The sequence below is a fragment of the Centropristis striata genome, chromosome 23 (assembly GCF_030273125.1).
Source record: "Centropristis striata isolate RG_2023a ecotype Rhode Island chromosome 23, C.striata_1.0, whole genome shotgun sequence".
NCBI classification, from domain to species: Eukaryota; Metazoa; Chordata; class Actinopteri; order Perciformes; family Serranidae; genus Centropristis; species Centropristis striata.
This window is the reverse complement of record NC_081539.1, coordinates 10,449,299-10,467,739: the sequence shown is the minus strand read 5'-3', so window position 1 is coordinate 10,467,739 and position 18,441 is coordinate 10,449,299. Positions and strand designations below refer to the sequence as shown.

The window sequence follows — 18,441 nt, the reverse complement described above, 5'->3', positions numbered from 1 at the left end:
AACATCACCTTAAAAACATATGGTGAGAGTGTTTTCTACTGTATATTTAAATGTAGATATCTGCAAAAACTGTAATTTAGACTGAGTAGTCCCTTTATTTTCAGGGTTATTGTGTCCCTGTGACATAATGGTGTTTCTCCTTTAATTTTACATGAAATAAACTTTGTTTCCTACAGTTTAAAAGTTTTGTACCATTCCTTGATTTACGCTAATTAAAAGTGTCTATTATGGTGATGTTCATTTTTAAAATTTACGCACTATTTCTTATGCAATTTGACAGTGCTTTACTGTAATTTCTACAAACTTTTCATTTTTACAGTGTACTTATATATTAGTGGAGCCTAAACGCTTTTGTAGTTGTGCAGAAATACCGGCTTTAAACTTGCAGAAGAAAGAAAGAAAGCTGTGCATCATTTGCATGTTGAATTTGAACATTACGTTAACGTTACGAATAAAGCTCTGAAGCTTCTAACTGTTCTGTAAAGCCCTGGTGTGAAATAAGCAGAAGATCTGAGCAGCTAACATGAGCTGTGAAAGTGACACGGGAACTCATCGACTGATCCACCGCAGCAAGGAGCGCATAACACAAAAGGTGTCATCAACATTAAAAATAGAAACGTGCAGATTCCCACTTTTACATATGAGTTAACATTTATGAATGCATAAGCAGCAGAGCGGGAGGCGTGACTCCTCTCACTGGGGACAACGTGCAGGGACAGAAACACGACGAGCGCCGTCTCTGGGGCCGCCTGCACCGCTGCACACACAGATGGGTACGAAGGAGCGAAGGGAAAATAAGAATCATACCCTGTGTTTACATGCAGGGAAGTTGCTTAGTTGTTGACATCTTTCTGCAGTAACCTTACTTGCTGTGTCGGCGAACAGTCTGTCCATGCCGACCTCCTCCATCTGCATGTTTGATTGTTTTCTAATAACTTAACTTCCTTCTTTAGACGTCTGTTTTTGTTTTTCTGTTTAGGAGAACAGTCTTGCATGTGTCCGTTTCTGTATTCATTCAACCAACAAAGTAATCTGTATCTGTATTCAAAATATATAGTATTTTCTAACCCTATTTATTGATAATTAGGCCTGGGCATTTAGGTTTTTTCAGGTCATTTACGGTGAGCTGTGAGCATATTTTCTTGATCAAACATATCAGAAATGTGCGTGAAAACAGCCAATCAGAGTCGGCCTTAAACAGAAGAACGAACATGGAGCTAAATGCAGAGCTGAGGGCAGGGAAATAGATGTCAGCCATAACTTGGAGCAATAAATTAGGGAGGTGAATGTTGGGAAAGAGCAAAGAAAAGTACAATCTATCTGCAACTCTATTGAAAGAAAACTAACATTCACAGCACAGCAATTCACACACAGTTATGGTGCATTTAATAGCGTCGGAACGGCTATTGTGCGTTCAAGAGTGTGGGACATATGAAAACTATTTCTGTGTTCATCTAATTTAATTTGCTTTATTATTTACTTGGTATGTTAATAAAATATTGAACTAATCTCCAGTTTCTTCAGTTTTCAGTACAGATGCTTTAAAAACTGGCAGTTTAAAATAATATAAAAAGATTGTGATAATAATCAAGATCGGACGATATGAAAACATATATCTTGATCATTTTTTTTGGCATATCGCCCAGCCCTACTGGCAATGCAAATTTTGTGGCTTTAAAGCATCAAATGATAACAAACAACTTCTGAAAAAAAAAAATCTTGTAATTACATCTGAATGTAAACACAGCTATTGTGCTGCATGGGAAAGTTGTTCGACTGCAGTTTATCCTGCTTTCACCTGTTTTCTACCAATAACATATCTAAGAAAACATCTAAAAAGACTCACAAAATGACCACAAACATATCAAGAAATCAAGTGACGAAAGATAAACAAGAGTACCAGAACCTGGAAAAAAAAACAAAAAATGTTGAAATGTCATTGTTTCCTAAAAATTGTATCCCCTCTATAAGCTATTCTGTGACACATGCTTTTTTTTTTTTTTTTTTTTTGCATTTTCCCTTCCTATTAAAGTGAATCACCTATCAGTGTTTTTTGTTAAACTGAGGCCAGGTGGCACCACAACACTTCTGATTCATTTTTCTCTGTCTGTGTGTATTCTTGTCTTGACTGGAGGAGATGGTGGCATCTGAAAAAAAACAAAAAAACAAGAAGCAGCGGCAAACTCACTGTCACTTTTTTCCTCCCATCTAAGCCTCCCCAGCAGCGTCAATAAGAAGCTGCAAAGAGACAAACGCAGGGCTGGCGAGCTAATCCAGGGATCACATTGTGAATCACAAATGCGTGTCCGCTCTCCCCCCTCTCTCATCTCCACAGCCAGACGGAAATAGCCGGCTTTGGCACTGCCATAATTTTGCCTCTCTCCTTCTGCACTCCCTGTTCCTCCCTCCTCCCCTCTCATTTCAAAGCAGGAGGAGGGCGAAGGGAGAGGGGGGGGGGCTGAAGTTATTGCATGTGACACACTCGGGAGAGAAAAGGGGGAGAAAAAAAATTGCATTACTCCACAAAGCCAAATGCCATGGGAGCAGGATGAGATGTATCTCCTGCTGCTTAATAACAGTGGAATTATTTAAAATAGAAGCAGCAGCAGTGGCGGTATATTTCTGAATCTATATTTAGATTGGGAGTGATGCGTCTCACCCTCGCAGCTCATGTGGGAATCGCAGGGGAGACATGGAAATGCATCAGGGTGGAGATCAATCTAGCGTGCTGCACAGATCCATGCAGAAAGATGCAGTTTTCACATGATCGAGCTGAGATATTTTATCCAAACCCATGTTCCCGGTGACCATATCAGCATGACGGAGAATAATTAAATCTAAGAAGAAGAAGAAAAAAAATAGTATTTATTGTTGCAAACTTCCCTTTGTACTACCTTTTTACAAGCAGTCTATTTTTAGCACCTGGTGTCATCACTACACCAGCTGGATGCAGGATTATCATCTACTATTCGCCCATTCACTAACCAATAACCCTAACTCCCGGCTCGCTTACACTCTGCAAATTTCAAACATTATTACTTTCCAGGACCTTGTCGCAGCAAATTGCATTGATTAGCCGGCTCTAAATCAGTTGGCGTTAATTACATTTACCCTGCATTGCTTCGCTAAGCATATAGCTCCACATGATTGCAACTAAATTGCAATTAGCCGATGCCCCAAGCACCCAGGAGGAAGACATAATGGTGGATCCATGTAAATCGATGGTATATGTGGGTGTTGGACAGAGTCTGGTCATCTGCATGAAAAATGAGGTGCTTCGGAAGTTTGCAACTGTTTTTTTTAATATTATACAAAGAGACATGGGTTGATTTTGGCTGTAAATGATAATAATAACTGGACGTGGTTATTGTCTCCACATGTTTTATCTCTATTACAGGTTATATTCAGCCACTTTTTTGATAGACTAAAGGAAGAAAGAGCATCACCAATCTCTGAAATCATCAGTCTGATGATGATTTAGGCTCTGGGAGCAACGGACAATATTTCTGACGTTTCAGTGGTGCCAGAAGATATCTGGATAACAGATATCAGCGCCAAGACCTCCTTATTCCAGTCATTGTTTCCTGTCCCAAAAGAAACCAGACAAGATTTCTGCTCATCTCTATAAACAGAAAATCCAGTAAAAAGCAAAATGGTTGAATTTCGGCAAATGAGTTACCACCTTCTTGCTCCCCACATGGACTGTTTACCTTCATGCAACCAAAGGAGGGGAAGGAACTAAAACCAGAACACTTCCAATACCAAAATCTTGTCCTGCTGATGTTAAAGATACTACAGTCTCATATAAAACCATTTTCAGTTGTTGGACTTTTTATTTCGGACTAGGCGATACCAAGAAGTCAAACAGTAGGGGGCCAAGAGAAACAATCAATCAATGCCAAGAGTGAAAATCGAGATTGCTGTTCTCATTGATTGTTTACTCTGTAATAACACATCCAGCAGCTTAGCCCAATACTTTACTACTTTCTTTGCTTACACTTTAACCTTTTACCACCCACTTTCACCCTGCAGGACACCAATGTAAAACTTTAAAAGACCGCTGGTATGGAAAGTTTGATGGGTATAAACAAGTAATATATGTATCAATCGATTAGACTCTTGCCTTTTCGCTCGCTGTGGTCATTTTAAGAACGCCATGATCAAACCAAGTACAATGCACGGTGAACTTTACCACTTTCTTTCCAAAAAATGTGTCGATAACTTTATGTCCAAATTCATCAAGGGTCTGAGGTAAAAAAAAAAATTGCATTTTAATTTTCCAAAGCTCAAGGTGATGTATTTAAATTGCTTGATTTATCTGATCAACAGTGCAAAACCCATTTGACAAGCTGAAACTGGCTGATGGTTGACATTTGACTTGAAAAAATAACATGATAAATCGTTTCAGCTCTTTATATAGTAGTTTGCAGTAGTTGTTCAGCTAAGGTTGGGGGTTATTTTCTCCTGATGTCTGTCTGAACATATTCACCCTCTGTCTGGGACGCTCCATTTTAGCACCTGTCACATTAAATATCCCTCTCAAAAAACCCCAGTCTGCTCTGATTGGTCCCCGCTTTCCAGGTCTTTCACATCAATGATTTCTGCATTGCTGCAACAGAGTATCGCAATACTTTCGACCGTAAAAAATCACCAATATAAGCTTTTTAACCAAAAGCTCCACGTGATATAAACACTACAGTTACGTGCCTGGAGCAGATGACCATATAAGGAAATCTGTCACAAGCTGATGTCAGCTTGTTGCAAAAGTAGAAACATTGTTGGAAACAGAGTATTTAAAACAGTCTGAAGCCTGAGGTTCTAACCCACATTTACCTCATTATTTAAAACTCTGGCTACATTTATTATGAATTTCCAACATCGTAACATATATGGCAGCAGGTATAAGGAAAAGCATAATAAGCCCTCTTTAAGGACATATACATTTAAAGTGCCTTGCTTAATGGAAAAACTTGGAAAATAAAAAATTGGCATGATTATGAAATAAGGATACAAGGTGGAGGAAAAAATCGACAGGGCATAGTATCGCAATATTTTGCATGGTTTTGGTATCTTATGAAACTAGAAGATCTAAGGAATCTATTGGTACCAATTATGTCAGTATTCCGTGTTGGAAAGTTGTCGACGCCAGACTAATCACAAATGAGATTAGGCTGGAAACCAGCCATTCATTTCTCCGTAGAGGAGGCGTGGTTTACGATCCTCCAGAGCCATTTATTGGGCGCTACGAATGTCTAAAAGCGTCTTTACGCAGCTCTTAGCCAATCGTATCAGTTATAACCAGATGACGTATATAGAGCGACAGAAATTGATGTTTACATAGCCGGACTAGCCCATCTCTACTTCGAGACTAAAATGCTCAATTCGGCTTCTGCAACGTTTTTCTCTGACTCTGGCTGCTCTGTAGTTTCAGCTCACAGTCTACCGGCAGTGTTGGCTCTGCTGTCCCTCGGCTCGTAGCGTAACATATATGACAGCAGGTATAAGGAAAAGCATAATAAGTCCTCTTTAAGGACATATACATTTAAAGTGCCTTGCTTAATGGAAAAACTTTGAAAATTAAGTCCCAGATCAAAAATGGCACGATTATGAATTAAGAATAAAAAGTCTGGGAAGGTTAAGGTCAAATAAAATGTAAAGGAGTTTATTCAGCGTTGAGGTCTGTATGAATGCGGCCTGTTTGAGCAGCGTGAATGGCTGGTCAACAGATGGTCGTGGTGACGGGTTGCTGGGTTCATTGGCCAGCTCAGTGTACAGTTAGCAGGGGGTCACCAACAAGCCCGGGGATGTTTGTCTCTGCCAGCCCCGTTTTATCACACGCACACCTCGGCTGTGAAAACCCTGCTTATCACAGCTCCAAGCTGCCGTCAGGAAAAAACACACCAGGTATGATTTATGGACCGAGGTTTGTACTACCTGACAAGGCAAACAATCGTGCTCCGTGCCGCCGCCGCCGCCACTGATATGAGACTTTATTCTGTTTTAGATGAATGAGCGACAGCGTGAACTGAAGGTCAAACTGAATGTCAACCTTCAGTCAAGGAGAAGATTTTTTTTTGGTTTTCGGCTCAAAGGAGCATGGCATGAGGATTATCAGCAAACACGTCAAGAAACAAGCACATGAAAGGATACAAGCCTGCACACACACACACATACATCCTTGTACTTCTACCGTTGTGAGGGCCCTCATTAGAATAGTGAATTCCCTAGCCCCTTATCCTAACCCTAACCTGGGCAATAGGCGGCCCGGGGGCCACATCTGGCCAGTTGGCTGTCCCTGTCCGGCCCGCGTGAGGTTACCAGGAAATTAGAGATCAATACAACCATGGTGCTTTTATTTTAAAGGCGATTTATGTATGTGTGTGCACGCATATGCACAGAAATGCGTTCCACAAAAAACACTGAGTTACCTTGTTACCTTGTGAAAAACACTTATTGCTTTTTACATGAAGTTAATAAATTGCTGGTTTACTGCATTACATGCATGCTCTATATTGTTTTGGTGATTTGAATGTTTGTTGTGTTTACAATAAATGGAAAAGTGAGATATGATTGGAGTTTTTACAATTTTTTACTGCTATATTTGACTTACTCCACATGAACATACTTATTATAACATGTATTCTTTCCTGTAGCAGCTCAAAACCAGAAAATTTACTGCTTTTTATAAAGTGATGAAATTAATATTGAGCAGAATTTAGTTCAAAGTATTGGTAGACACACACACACACACACACACACACACACACAAATTAGTGTCTCAGGCTTACCGGAAAGTAGAGAAGCAGAGCTCCACACAGGATGGCCTCCAGTAGGACTAGACCCGATGCTCTGATACTCTACCAAAAAAGAAACAGACACCAATTATTAAACTCATCATTTATGCATCACATACTTAAAGCTGCAACCACATGCTTTTTGGCCTCACGGGGCTGTGAATATGTTAACAAGTCACCATTAAGCCATTAACCAAAAAGAGGAATTTTGACTGATTAAAACTAAGGGTTGATACTATCGACTGAGTTTACAGGTCTTAGTCAGTGGTGGAATGCAACTAAGTACATTTACTCAAGTACAGTTTTGAGGTATGTGTATTTTATTTGAGTATTTCCACATATCTAACTGTATACTGTACGTATACCACTACATTTTGAGGCAACTATTGTACTTTTTACTACACTACATGTAGCTGACAGCTTTAATTACTTTTCAGGAGATTCAACATAAAAAGATTAATACATTTAAAGTGATTATGCATATTTTCTTTTAATTAAACCACATTACAGTACTATATTAAATAGTTAAAATGAGCCCTACCTTTAGAAAATTAAAACACTGCATACATAAATGCACCAATAATAATAATAATCTAATAATGTGGCCACTCTGCATCCGAGTACTTTTAGTTTTTATACTTTAAAGTACATTTTTGATGCAGATACTTTTGTACTTTTACTGAAGTATGTTTTGTATTCAGGACTTTTACTTGTAGTGCAGTAATTCTGCAGTGTGGTATTAGTACTTTTACTTAAGTAAGAGATCTGAATACTTCAAACACAGGTCTTAATTGTGTTTTAAGCTATACAGTCTATGGGTTTAAGATCTTTTTTCTGGTACATTTGTGGCTCTCATGTCTGACTGCAGGACAACACTCAAGTGACAGATGCCACAATATTCAACCAGACTGAGAAACAGTTTTTTTCCACAGGCTGTGCAGTCCCTCCACCTGATTCTGGTGCTTGTTTTTACACTTTCATAACAAACTCTTGCACTGGCCACAACTTAGATGCCCTGGATCATTTCTGAATGCCTCGCCGTGTTTTGCTGTTTTTTACCTGCACCTTTTACTGTTACTATTACTCAGACTCAGACAGTTTTATTGTCATTCAAACCACAGCATGGAAGATCGCAATTTAGTTTCCCAAGTCTCGGTTAATGTTACTGAGATAAAAAAAAAAAAATTAAAAAAAATATATATATAAATGTCAGTACAAAGAAAAAAAATCTAAAATAAGACAAGATTTGCACAACGTACGGCAGCAGCAGGTGTAAACATAGCGAAGTGCAAAATGCAAGCATGCAGCAAAACATAGCATAGCAGCAGCTGGTAAAGTGACACGATGACATGATTAAAGTGTAGTGTTAGTGTAGTGTAGGGGGAAGTATGGGCGCTGGTGCAATGTTACTATTCCTACTGTTTTTATCAGGGACTGGCTTGTTTTATTTACAAGTAAATGTTGTCCACAGAATGCTTAAAGTCCATCTGAAATGTAACTCTCTTGCACGGGTGAACTGGGACTCAGTTTCTGGCTCATCTGTTAATGGTTAGAGGTTGATTATTCACCCAAAAAAAGGCTAAATCAGCACCTCTATTCTAAATACAATGTCTTATTTACATATCCAGCAAAAATGGAGCAACATTAGAATTAATTTTGTGTACAGTACATTTACCAGCTATTTGCAGACTTGTGTGGCGTGTTAATCAAATCAAAGCTTTTTCAGTGAAAACTGCTAACAACAACCAAAACAATGAGCTGAAAGAAGCTAAAACGCCTCGTAAAGCTTTGACACTACAAACAACTCTTGTTACTATTTTAAAATAATAGCAGATTACAAGCTTACTCTTTATCCATTTTTATTTTTTAAAAGTTGCACATGTTCACTTGTATATAATTAAAACGGTTGTTATCTATAGAAGAAAAAAAATATAAAAAAGTCTGATTTTGTTTGTTTTAGGTGTTCACCAAATAGTGATACAAAATACATATAAAATAAAAAAAATATTGATTACAGCAGCTTAATTTTTGCGATGGCAATAAATAATTTCATGTTGAAAAGCTCTTCATTATAATAGAATAATGTTTTTCCTTTCAACAAAATGAATTTAGGACAGTTTGGAATAAACTCTAAAGCTGCCCCCCTCACGTTGCAGCAGGTCTAAACAAGTCTAAAACAGCAGGGTATCAAAATATTCCAGGAGGATTTTTAAAAAAAGGGGAAGGGAGCTTTCTTCTTTGCTGGTTGAAAGAGAACAAAGAACAGTGAAAGCTCCCGCCTCAAGGACTTTTTTATAGAAGGGTTCACCGTTTCAGGCACTTTGTGTGCTCCTCTTGTGTAAGATATTTAACAAAATAACTGACAAGATGCTTGAGGGGGCTTTCAAAGAGCAGAGGACAACTGTGCCCATTTAAGAACGCAGAGAAAAGACGACACAAAACACTCGCCATAGTTATGCAGACCGGATGAGTGTTCCTACATTAAAATCTGCAACCCAAATGAACTCATTTGTTTATGAAAATGGACCGTTTTTAATTTATCACAAAGTCTGCAAGGAGCTTTGAAACTAAGCTCCTAAACTTAGTTTGATAAGATTAATGAGGATTACATAAGTGGTTGCTTTAAATGATGACAAAGCCCTGGAGTATCTCAAACTTTTATCTGCTTTATTAACAGGAGCCATCTTTTGTTGAACTCTGCTTGATATAATGGCCGAGTCTGCAGGTGTGCAGGAGATAGAACAGCGAGATGCTCCCCTGTCAGGACTGTGTGGTGGATCTTAAGGTTAATCCTCACATGTCGAACGCTCAAGACAAAGCCTTTAATTAAGCCAATTAATTGACAGTAGCAACTGGAGGCTCAGAGGAATTTAGAAGTTTGGCCAAAAGTTTACTTGGGTAGAAAGTAAACTTGCTTACTTAGAACAAACTTTTCTTTAAGTTGAGCTCAGCCTCTCTGTAACACCACACAAGATAAATTCAACATAGTCTTCAGATTCTAGAGGTGTGAGGGGGAAATCGATACATCATGGTATCGCGATATTTTTCCGTGGCAATATTATATCGTTTCCAACATGGTCTCACAAGAATCCGTGAAATAGCCACGGATTCGCTTAACTCAAAATCTGTGGAATAGCCATGAAATCACTCAAATTTCCATGAAACTGACACGGATTTTGCTACAATGCAAGTTAATGACAGTCATATCCTGTGGCTATTCCATCATACAAAGTGATTATGTACATTCACTGAGTGAATATTTAGAAAATAAAACATATATTTCTCGCTAGAAATGTGAAGTCAAAATATTGATTTTTTCACTAAAAATGAGAGAACTGTCCGCCATGTTTTTTGTTCTGACCGCCTGGACCTTGAAAGTCACGTGACTTGGAACAAACCAATAGGAAAAAATATCCATGGAATAGCCACGGGATATGACTGTCAATAATTTGCATTGTAGCGAAATCCGTGTCAGTTTCACAGAAATTTGAGTTATTCCGTGGCTATTCCACGGATATTGAGTTAAGCGAATCCGTGGTTATTTCACGGATTCCTGTGAGACCAGGTTCATCGTTTCATGGCCGCCAGGTATTGATACTTAGCATTCTGGCAGGCTGTCAGTATTTTTGACAAAACAATTCTTGATTGAATTGAATTGAATCTGGTTATTCCCTGTAACATATTCTACAGTTAAAAAGTAGTAATTATACACTTCTATGCAGAATTAATGTGTTGTTTTAAATCTTTTGTGTTTGCAGGGTTGGATCTTGCTCTTTTGGTTGAAACTGGTTAATCAGTTAAATCTCAATATATTGTATCACAATACTCACCATATTGGAAAATACTTAAAATGGCAATAATATCGTATTGTGACTCAAATATCAGGATATAATCATATTGTGACTCAAATATCAGGATATACTCGTATTGTGACTCAAATATCAGGATATAATCGTATTGTGACTCAAATATCGGGATGTAATCATATTGTGACTCAAATATCGGGATATAATCGTATTGTGATTCAAATATCGGGATATAATCGTATTGTGACTCAAATACCGGGATGTAATCGTATTGTGACTCAAATATCGGGATGTAATCGTATTGTGACTCAAATATCTGGATATAATCGTATTGTGACTCAAATACCGGGATGTAATCGTATTGTGACTCAAATATCGGGATATAATCGTATTGTGACTCAAATATCAGGATATAATCGTATTGTGACTCAAATATCGGGATATAATCGTATTGTAACTCAAATATCGGGATATAATCGTATTGTAACTCAAATATCAGGATATAATCGTATTGTGACTCAAATATCGGGATATAATCGTATTGTGACTCAAATATCGGGATATAATCGTATTGTGACTCAAATATCGGGATGTAATCGTATTGTGGGGCCTCTGCTGATTCACACCGCTACCTGTTCCCCATCCTTTCCCTGCACCCCCAGGTCCTCCGCACCCAATCTGCTGCACAATCCCTCTGATGAGCTCCAGCTCTATTATACCGCCCCAGTTTCTTTGCTTCTTGTCACTTCATTATATTTCAATGCCGTTACCTGTCTGCTGGACCATTGTAAGCTTTTCTAAATAAATCATGAAACTGCGCCAGTCTGGCTGTTTTCATCTGCAACTGGGTCCTTCCCTGCAACATACACTCCCGGCTGTGACAGGTTATTTCTGTGAAATGCACGGGCAGAAACACAGCTTTGGCCAGAAAAAAAAGCAAGAATCTCATGAAATATCACTTTAATAATAATCAAATAACCTGACAATGTTCTGTTGATCTGCATAAAGAAAACATTACAATAATAGCACCATACGGCATCATTGAAGCTGGAGAGACTTTGATACTCTTGATGCTTTTATGAATATTGAGTGCTAAGAGCTAAATATGAATCTTCTGTTTCCATACAGAAGGTTCTGTGTCTGTGAAGTAGTTTCACCTTTTGATGATGCAGTGAAAATGTCATCACCTTTCAAGCTAATGTAGAGAATATATTATTTACTAAAGTGATTATATTAGAAGGCTTTTCACTGCCATTTCACAATATAGACAGATGTGAAAAAAACAAACACGACATGAATGCCAGAACAGATTTCATGCTTATATGGGGACATTTTATCACTCAAACTTTGCTCAATATATAAATCAGAGTAAATTGGCTTTAGTGGTCTCATTTGCACACACTGGTGGCTGTCCAAGTTGCTGATGTGGTGTTGATCTGCGGTGCCTGAACCGTTTGAAATGATTTCAAAGCTTTATTGTGACCACCCACATACGCTGGTTTATTGATCCAAAGGGCTTTGATGACCGTACGGCCCAGAAAACATCAAACACGTAACTGATGTGAGGTTGTACTTGTGAATTGAATCTGTCTCTTATGCACTGCTGCGTTTTCAAACTTTTACTCTAAATGGCATCAGAAAAATGATATTGTGTAGTGTTCTTCCAAGATTTTAATAATGGAATTATACAAAAAGAAAGCTAAGGGCTCTGTTATCACCCCAAGGTAAAGTTCATGTTTATTACATATTTTATTGTGCTTTTATTTTTGTATTTCCTGTTGACCCGGAGGTGTATTAAAAAGGACTCTGTACCAGACTGCAAGTTGAAATAAGAGTAACAACGGCACCTTAAAGGAGAAACATGACAAAGGATAAACAGGGAGAGCAAGTTAAATAGTTAAGCTTCGGTCGAAAGTGGCAACAAGCTGCTAAATGTATATATTTGTGTCTTGCTGTTGTGAAGATGTATTTTGGTGACTTCTTGGTACATACCAAGGTTTTTTTTAATTCAGTTAGTTTTAATTAGTTTTTATTTTTTTGGAAAATGCTTAGTTTTAGTGTAGTTTTTATTAGTTTTAACATTTTTTAATGGGGTAAATATTTGGTGCGAGATTTGAAAAGGTCACAATAAATGTTGTCCATTTCCTTTGCCTTATCCATCTCATCCCCAATAAGTTTATTTACTCATAAAACCAGATAGATGAAATTGATATCATATCAAACAAAAAGGTTTACGTACGAAAAAAGTTGACAAAGACGAAAGTTTTGGTTATTTCGTTAATTTTTGTTATCTATAATAACCTTGGTAAATACAGAGTCAAAAATTAAGGTAAAACCTTACCTTACCTTAAAAACGTGTAATATGTGAGTTAAGCTAATATATTATATATATATATGGCCTACAAAGGACCCAATAATAAAGTCATTAAACCATCAGTCCTGGCTTACTCATTTTGACTGGATGCTACAGGCTCATTAACCAAAAAACAATGACAGTTAAATTAGAATAAACGGATCAAATTCATACCTTGTTCCTGCGAAAGTGGTAGATGAGGACCATGCTAACGAAGACGATCAGCATGCAGAGACACTGGAAGGAGAGCACGGCCATGCGCAGGGCTCCGTCCTCTCGTGCCACACAGGGGGTGTCGTCCTTGCAGTAGGCGCAGCCCGGCTGGCACGGCAGGCAGTCGCTGGAAGAACCCTCGTCGGCATTGGGACCGCTGTCTGCAGCTTTTCCCTTTCTCCCCATCTCTATAAAAAAAGATTTGGGATTGAGTTTGAGCTCGGCAACTGATCCAGTAACCTTTTTTTTTTCGTTGGCATTAACCAAGCTTTTTAGATGCTCAAAGACAGTGATTCCTAACCAGAGGTACTTGTAATCCAGGAGGTATGTATGGAAAGGTTGTAGAGTAGCTCAGCTAATTTGAAAAACACTGAAATCATGATTTGGTTATAAATATATCTCAAAATCTGTTGTAATTGACAGTGCATTAAAACTGGTTAGAAAGAGTGGATAGCAAATAGACAAACAGGTTACAGGAGCAGCTGATGACAAAACAGTAGAAATACTTAAAATTAATGGATAAATGCAAAAAATACTCTAAATGATGGAAATATATGGCTAAAGTAATGGATATATGGTGGAAATACTTAACTAAAAGTAATGGATAAATGGTGGAAATACTGGTAAAATTAATGGATAAATGGTAGAAATATTGGATAAAAGTATGGATAAATGGTGGAAATATTTGGCTTAAAGTAATGGATAAATTGTAGAAATATTGGATAAAAGTAATGGATAAACGATGGAAATATTGGATAAAAGTAATGGATAAATTGTGGAAATATTGGATAAAAGTAATGGATAAATGGTAGAAATATTGGATCAAAGCAATGGATAAATGGTGGAAATACCTAACTAAAAGTAATGGATAAATGGTGGAAATATTGGATAGAAGTAATGGATAAATGGTGAAAATACTTAACTAAAAGTGATGGATAAATGGTGGAAACATTTAACTAAAAATAATGGATAAATTGTGGAAATATTTGGCTAAAATTAATGGATAAATTGTGGAAATATTTGGCCAAAAGTAATGGGTAAACAGTAGAAATACTTAGGTAAAAGTAATGGATAATAGTGGAATTAACAGTCAAAATCATGACCAAGTAGTAATGGATAATTGAAGAATGTTATAAGAAGTGGATAAATGGTTGACATTCATAGATCAAATTAATCTATAAACAATAAAATGCTTAAAATGATACATGATACAGCAAAATAAGATTTGTGCATGAGGAACTATGAGCAAAACAGACTTTATTAGCATGCAGGGCTAATAAGGGTTGTTACTTTTTACATTTACATATGCTAATTCAGAATTTGTTCATCATGTCTCCATAATCATTAGAATAGAAGCAGGTTGTGTAGCGATAACTATATTAAGTTTCCTTTGTTATTGGATTTTTCCTCTGGCTATGAGAGCAGTATTAACAGATAAAGGAGATGAAGTGCTTCTATGACAGACTGAAACGTCCTGAGTATATATATGCTTATCCCTCTCTGACCTTACAAGGATTCATCGACATTGTGTCGACACGAGGGAGATGGATCTATATGTGTGAACATGAAGAGTCAACACTGCAGCACCTTGTTCGGTCGCTGGCATATCATACGAGGCTGATAACTGCAGCTTCCTCGAGAAAAAAAAAAAAAAGCACACAGAGACAACTTTGTCATTTTTATCCTGACAAGGACGGGGACGGTGGGGAGTCTAAAGACGGGGAAGATTGGCTGAAACTGTAAAAATCTATGCTTCTGGAGGCGCAAGATCTTGGTAAATGTATTCAAGGAACACCACTGAGGCTGAGGTATAAACTGCTTCAAAAGAACCTGCTCTGGACAGCGGTGGATGCTAAAAAGAAAACCCTCTTCCAAGGGTAAACTAAGGTAAATGAAACCGGGACAACAAGGAGCTAGTGGACTTGTTATTGGTGGTTTGTATAGAAATCCCCTGAGAGATGCCCATATGGCTGGATAGATAAAGAATGGTGGACTTATACAGAGCTTTTATGGAGGCTTTATTGGAAACAGCCATTGTCTCAGAGATTTGCAGGGATTTTTGCCTTTAAAAAGAAACTGGCCTATTTTTCAAAGCTATGACTCTGCACATCATTGATCCCTTCAAAAAGGACTACTTATCTCCGTAACGGTGAGTCATCTCCTTCGGCTCACTCCCATTGGTTCGCTGCTGCTACAGTTGACTGACAGTCGGAGGAAACTAACTTCTCTCGTATATTTACATGCAACGTGCACAATGGAAGATCACTGGGAGACAAAAGGAAAGTGAGTTGCACTGGCTCTCTCTGCAAAGGAGTGTCAAGGATGTCCCCTTGTGGATTAACAGGCTTGTTATTGGCCCCATGGTGGGCCAGACTGCAGCACTACGCCTCGCTAACAGGCTTGCCTCTCCTCTCTATTATTGTGTTCTCAAACACACACACACATGCACGCACACACAGAGCTTTCACGCAGACTTGCACACATGAACACGCGAGTTTGTGTGCACAGCAAACAGCAACCAACAGGCAGCACAGATATCCAGCTCTCTGAGAACCAAATTGTAGAGGTGTTGTAGTGGGGGGGGGGGGTTCTCTGTGCATGAAGGGAAAATATTTTAGGGTAAAAAATGGGTGCAATAAGATGGTGATGGGAGGGAGGGATGCAGGAGAATGGGTGAAAAGAGAGGTAGAATTGAGATAGACACAGAGGAACATGCTGTTTGAGGCGTGTGTGGGATGAGACGCAGGGAAAGTGGATCGAAATGAAAGTACGAGAGTGATGGAGGGCAGGTGAAAACCACTGGGGTTCTGTGTCTGCAAAAGCCTTTTTTAATTAACTCACAGCAGACAGAATAAACTGGGAAAAGTAACTACCATTAAAAAGATATTTCCCATCTTGAACCTGATTAGCCTCCCCAGGTAGTGAGGCTACTTCAATTTTCAGACAGGGCAGTAACACGTGCCTCTGTCATCGCCATAGTTAGAAAATGAAGACGTTGCATAAGGAAGAAGTGAACAGCTGCCGGTCATGATGATCGACATACATGCAACTTTGAAGCAGAGACAGAAACTAATAGAATGAGCTCATCTGCTATATTTGTACTGAATGAGAGGAAACAGGATTTACATGAAAAGACTTGTCTGTTCCAAATCGACTGCTTTGTTGTTTTTGACCTTTACTGGCAAATTACTTAAAAGAAATGTGATCTAATGAAATTTTGTTCTGAGCTCATAGTCTGAAATGCATCTCAGGACTGTGCTGGATAAAGGACACAAAACAGAGTGCCCAACCCCTGTTTTTTTCTGTCTTTCTTTGAACAGTTTTCACTCTCTGTATTGGCTAAAAACTGGGTTATGATTGCATGTCTCAACTTGGCACGCCATACATTAAAGAACGGCTATTGTTACATGTAGGCCTGTCACGATAGTCAATATATCGACTTATCGTTCGATAAACAAAAGTGGACACGATAGTTTCCCCGGAGTCGATAAATTGTCGTTTACATGCGTGTTTGTTTACATAAGTCATCAACATTCAGTCGCGCTGCTTCTTTCCCTCTCCTGTCAGTCAACCTGTGGGGAGGCGGGGCTCACACACACACACAGACAGACGTGTGGACATCGTTGAAGCAAGTAAAGCAGAGAGAAAGAAATAACTATTGTACTCGAAGCTAAGTTTTCCGACGGCTGTAATTGTACAATTACAGAAAGTTGAGTGGCACAAATGGAATTAGTTCATTTTGGAACATTTTGGATTCAAGCCAGATGAACGCAGAGAGCCCGCTAACATCAACGAGCCGGTATGTCAAATTTGTAAGAAGATAGTCACAACAAAAATTGGCAACACAACAAACCTCCAAACAAACAAAAGTTAAAACACAACCATCGCATCCAATTTCTTCAGCTGGGAACAGAAAACATGGCACAAGGGACATGGAAAAATGCAAATATAAACGTGACAGCACAAAATGGCGCATGCTCACAGATATCGTTACTGGCTTTATAGCCAAAGAGATGCAGCCATTCAACACTGTTGAGAAACCGACGTTTAGAGAAATGCTGCAGACTGTTGATAGGCAGTACGAATTGCCTAAAAAAAACGTACATTTCCCAAACAGCCATTCCAGAATTTCAATTCCAATGTTCAATATTCTTGAGAATTAAAAGTTAATTGCTCTTAAAAAGGATGTACTTAAATTATTATGCTCTAATATCAAAAAAATAAACAACATCAACAATACTATCGTTAATCGTGATAGTTTCTGGGAAAATATATCGTCCTAAAAAATTTGCTATCGTTACAGGCCTAGTTACATGATTTTCAAGCATATGAATTTGTTTAACCTCGAAGAACCTTGTAAAAACTGGTATCACTGCAACAGTGAAGCCGGATGTTGCTGTTAACTATGCGTCCATGTGTGCACAGTTTTCGCTACGTTAATTTAGTAGTGGCAGCTCCAAAATAAAAGCAAACACATGTAGCTTTCAAAATAAGAGCACATGGATTTGTTAGCAGTGTCGGCCATGTAATTTACAAGAATACTGTCAAGGGATGATGCCTTAAATAAAATATAGAAAAACCCTTATTCTCGTTAGTATGCAGTATTTGCAGAGTGTAATTTTTTATACTACACTAAATTACTGATTGATATTTACACACAGGGGACATCCAGGGGACAAATAACCCTTACCCCCGCTGCTGAAAAAAATCCTAGAGGAAACATTGTGTGTGCATGATGGGTCCATCACTTATCCTGCTTCTCTTTAGATCGCTGGTTGTGCAAATCGCCAGAGATTCATGCAAGATGCAATACAGACATGAACAGTAGTGGCAGTGTAGGAGTACTACTCACCATTTTTTTGACATGCTTGATTTAAGAGCCAGCATATAATCTACGGTGACACTTTTTCCTGCCATGATCTCTGAATTAACAATATAATAAACTCATGGGATGTTGCCATGTTTGTTATTGTGACGGTCCCCGTCTAGTGTTGAGGTGCTGATCATGTGACTGACAGTTGTTTCTCCCATGTGTCCCTGAAGGCACCATCAACAGACTGCAGATTGGGAGCACCTGGTTCAGGTGCTCCTTAAAGCATAAAAACCCAGAGTCAAGGCGGCTCTTTCTTTCGCTCTGGACTCTCTCTGGGCTGCATCCTGCCAGCAGCATTTTGTCTTTGTTTGGTTTCTGCTTTGTTTCCACTTTACAACATTTACACTTCATATTGCTCACACATCCACATCTACATTACTGACGTTACTGACTGACACACTT

At 38.4% G+C, this 18,441-nt stretch overlaps 1 protein-coding gene across 2 annotated transcripts in view; it reads right to left on the bottom strand.

The window, feature by feature from the left end:
* The window catches only part of gpr158a (G protein-coupled receptor 158a), a 97,949-nt gene that overhangs the window by 30,174 nt on the left and 49,334 nt on the right, over nucleotides 1–18,441 (bottom strand). For both annotated transcript variants that reach the window (XM_059327055.1, XM_059327056.1), the window contains exons 4-5: nucleotides 13,128–13,354; nucleotides 6,789–6,857 (exon numbers count right to left, since the gene is read on the bottom strand). In XM_059327055.1, coding sequence (XP_059183038.1) covers nucleotides 6,789–6,857; nucleotides 13,128–13,354 — 296 coding nt within the window. The remainder of the gene's footprint in view (nucleotides 1–6,788; nucleotides 6,858–13,127; nucleotides 13,355–18,441) is intronic.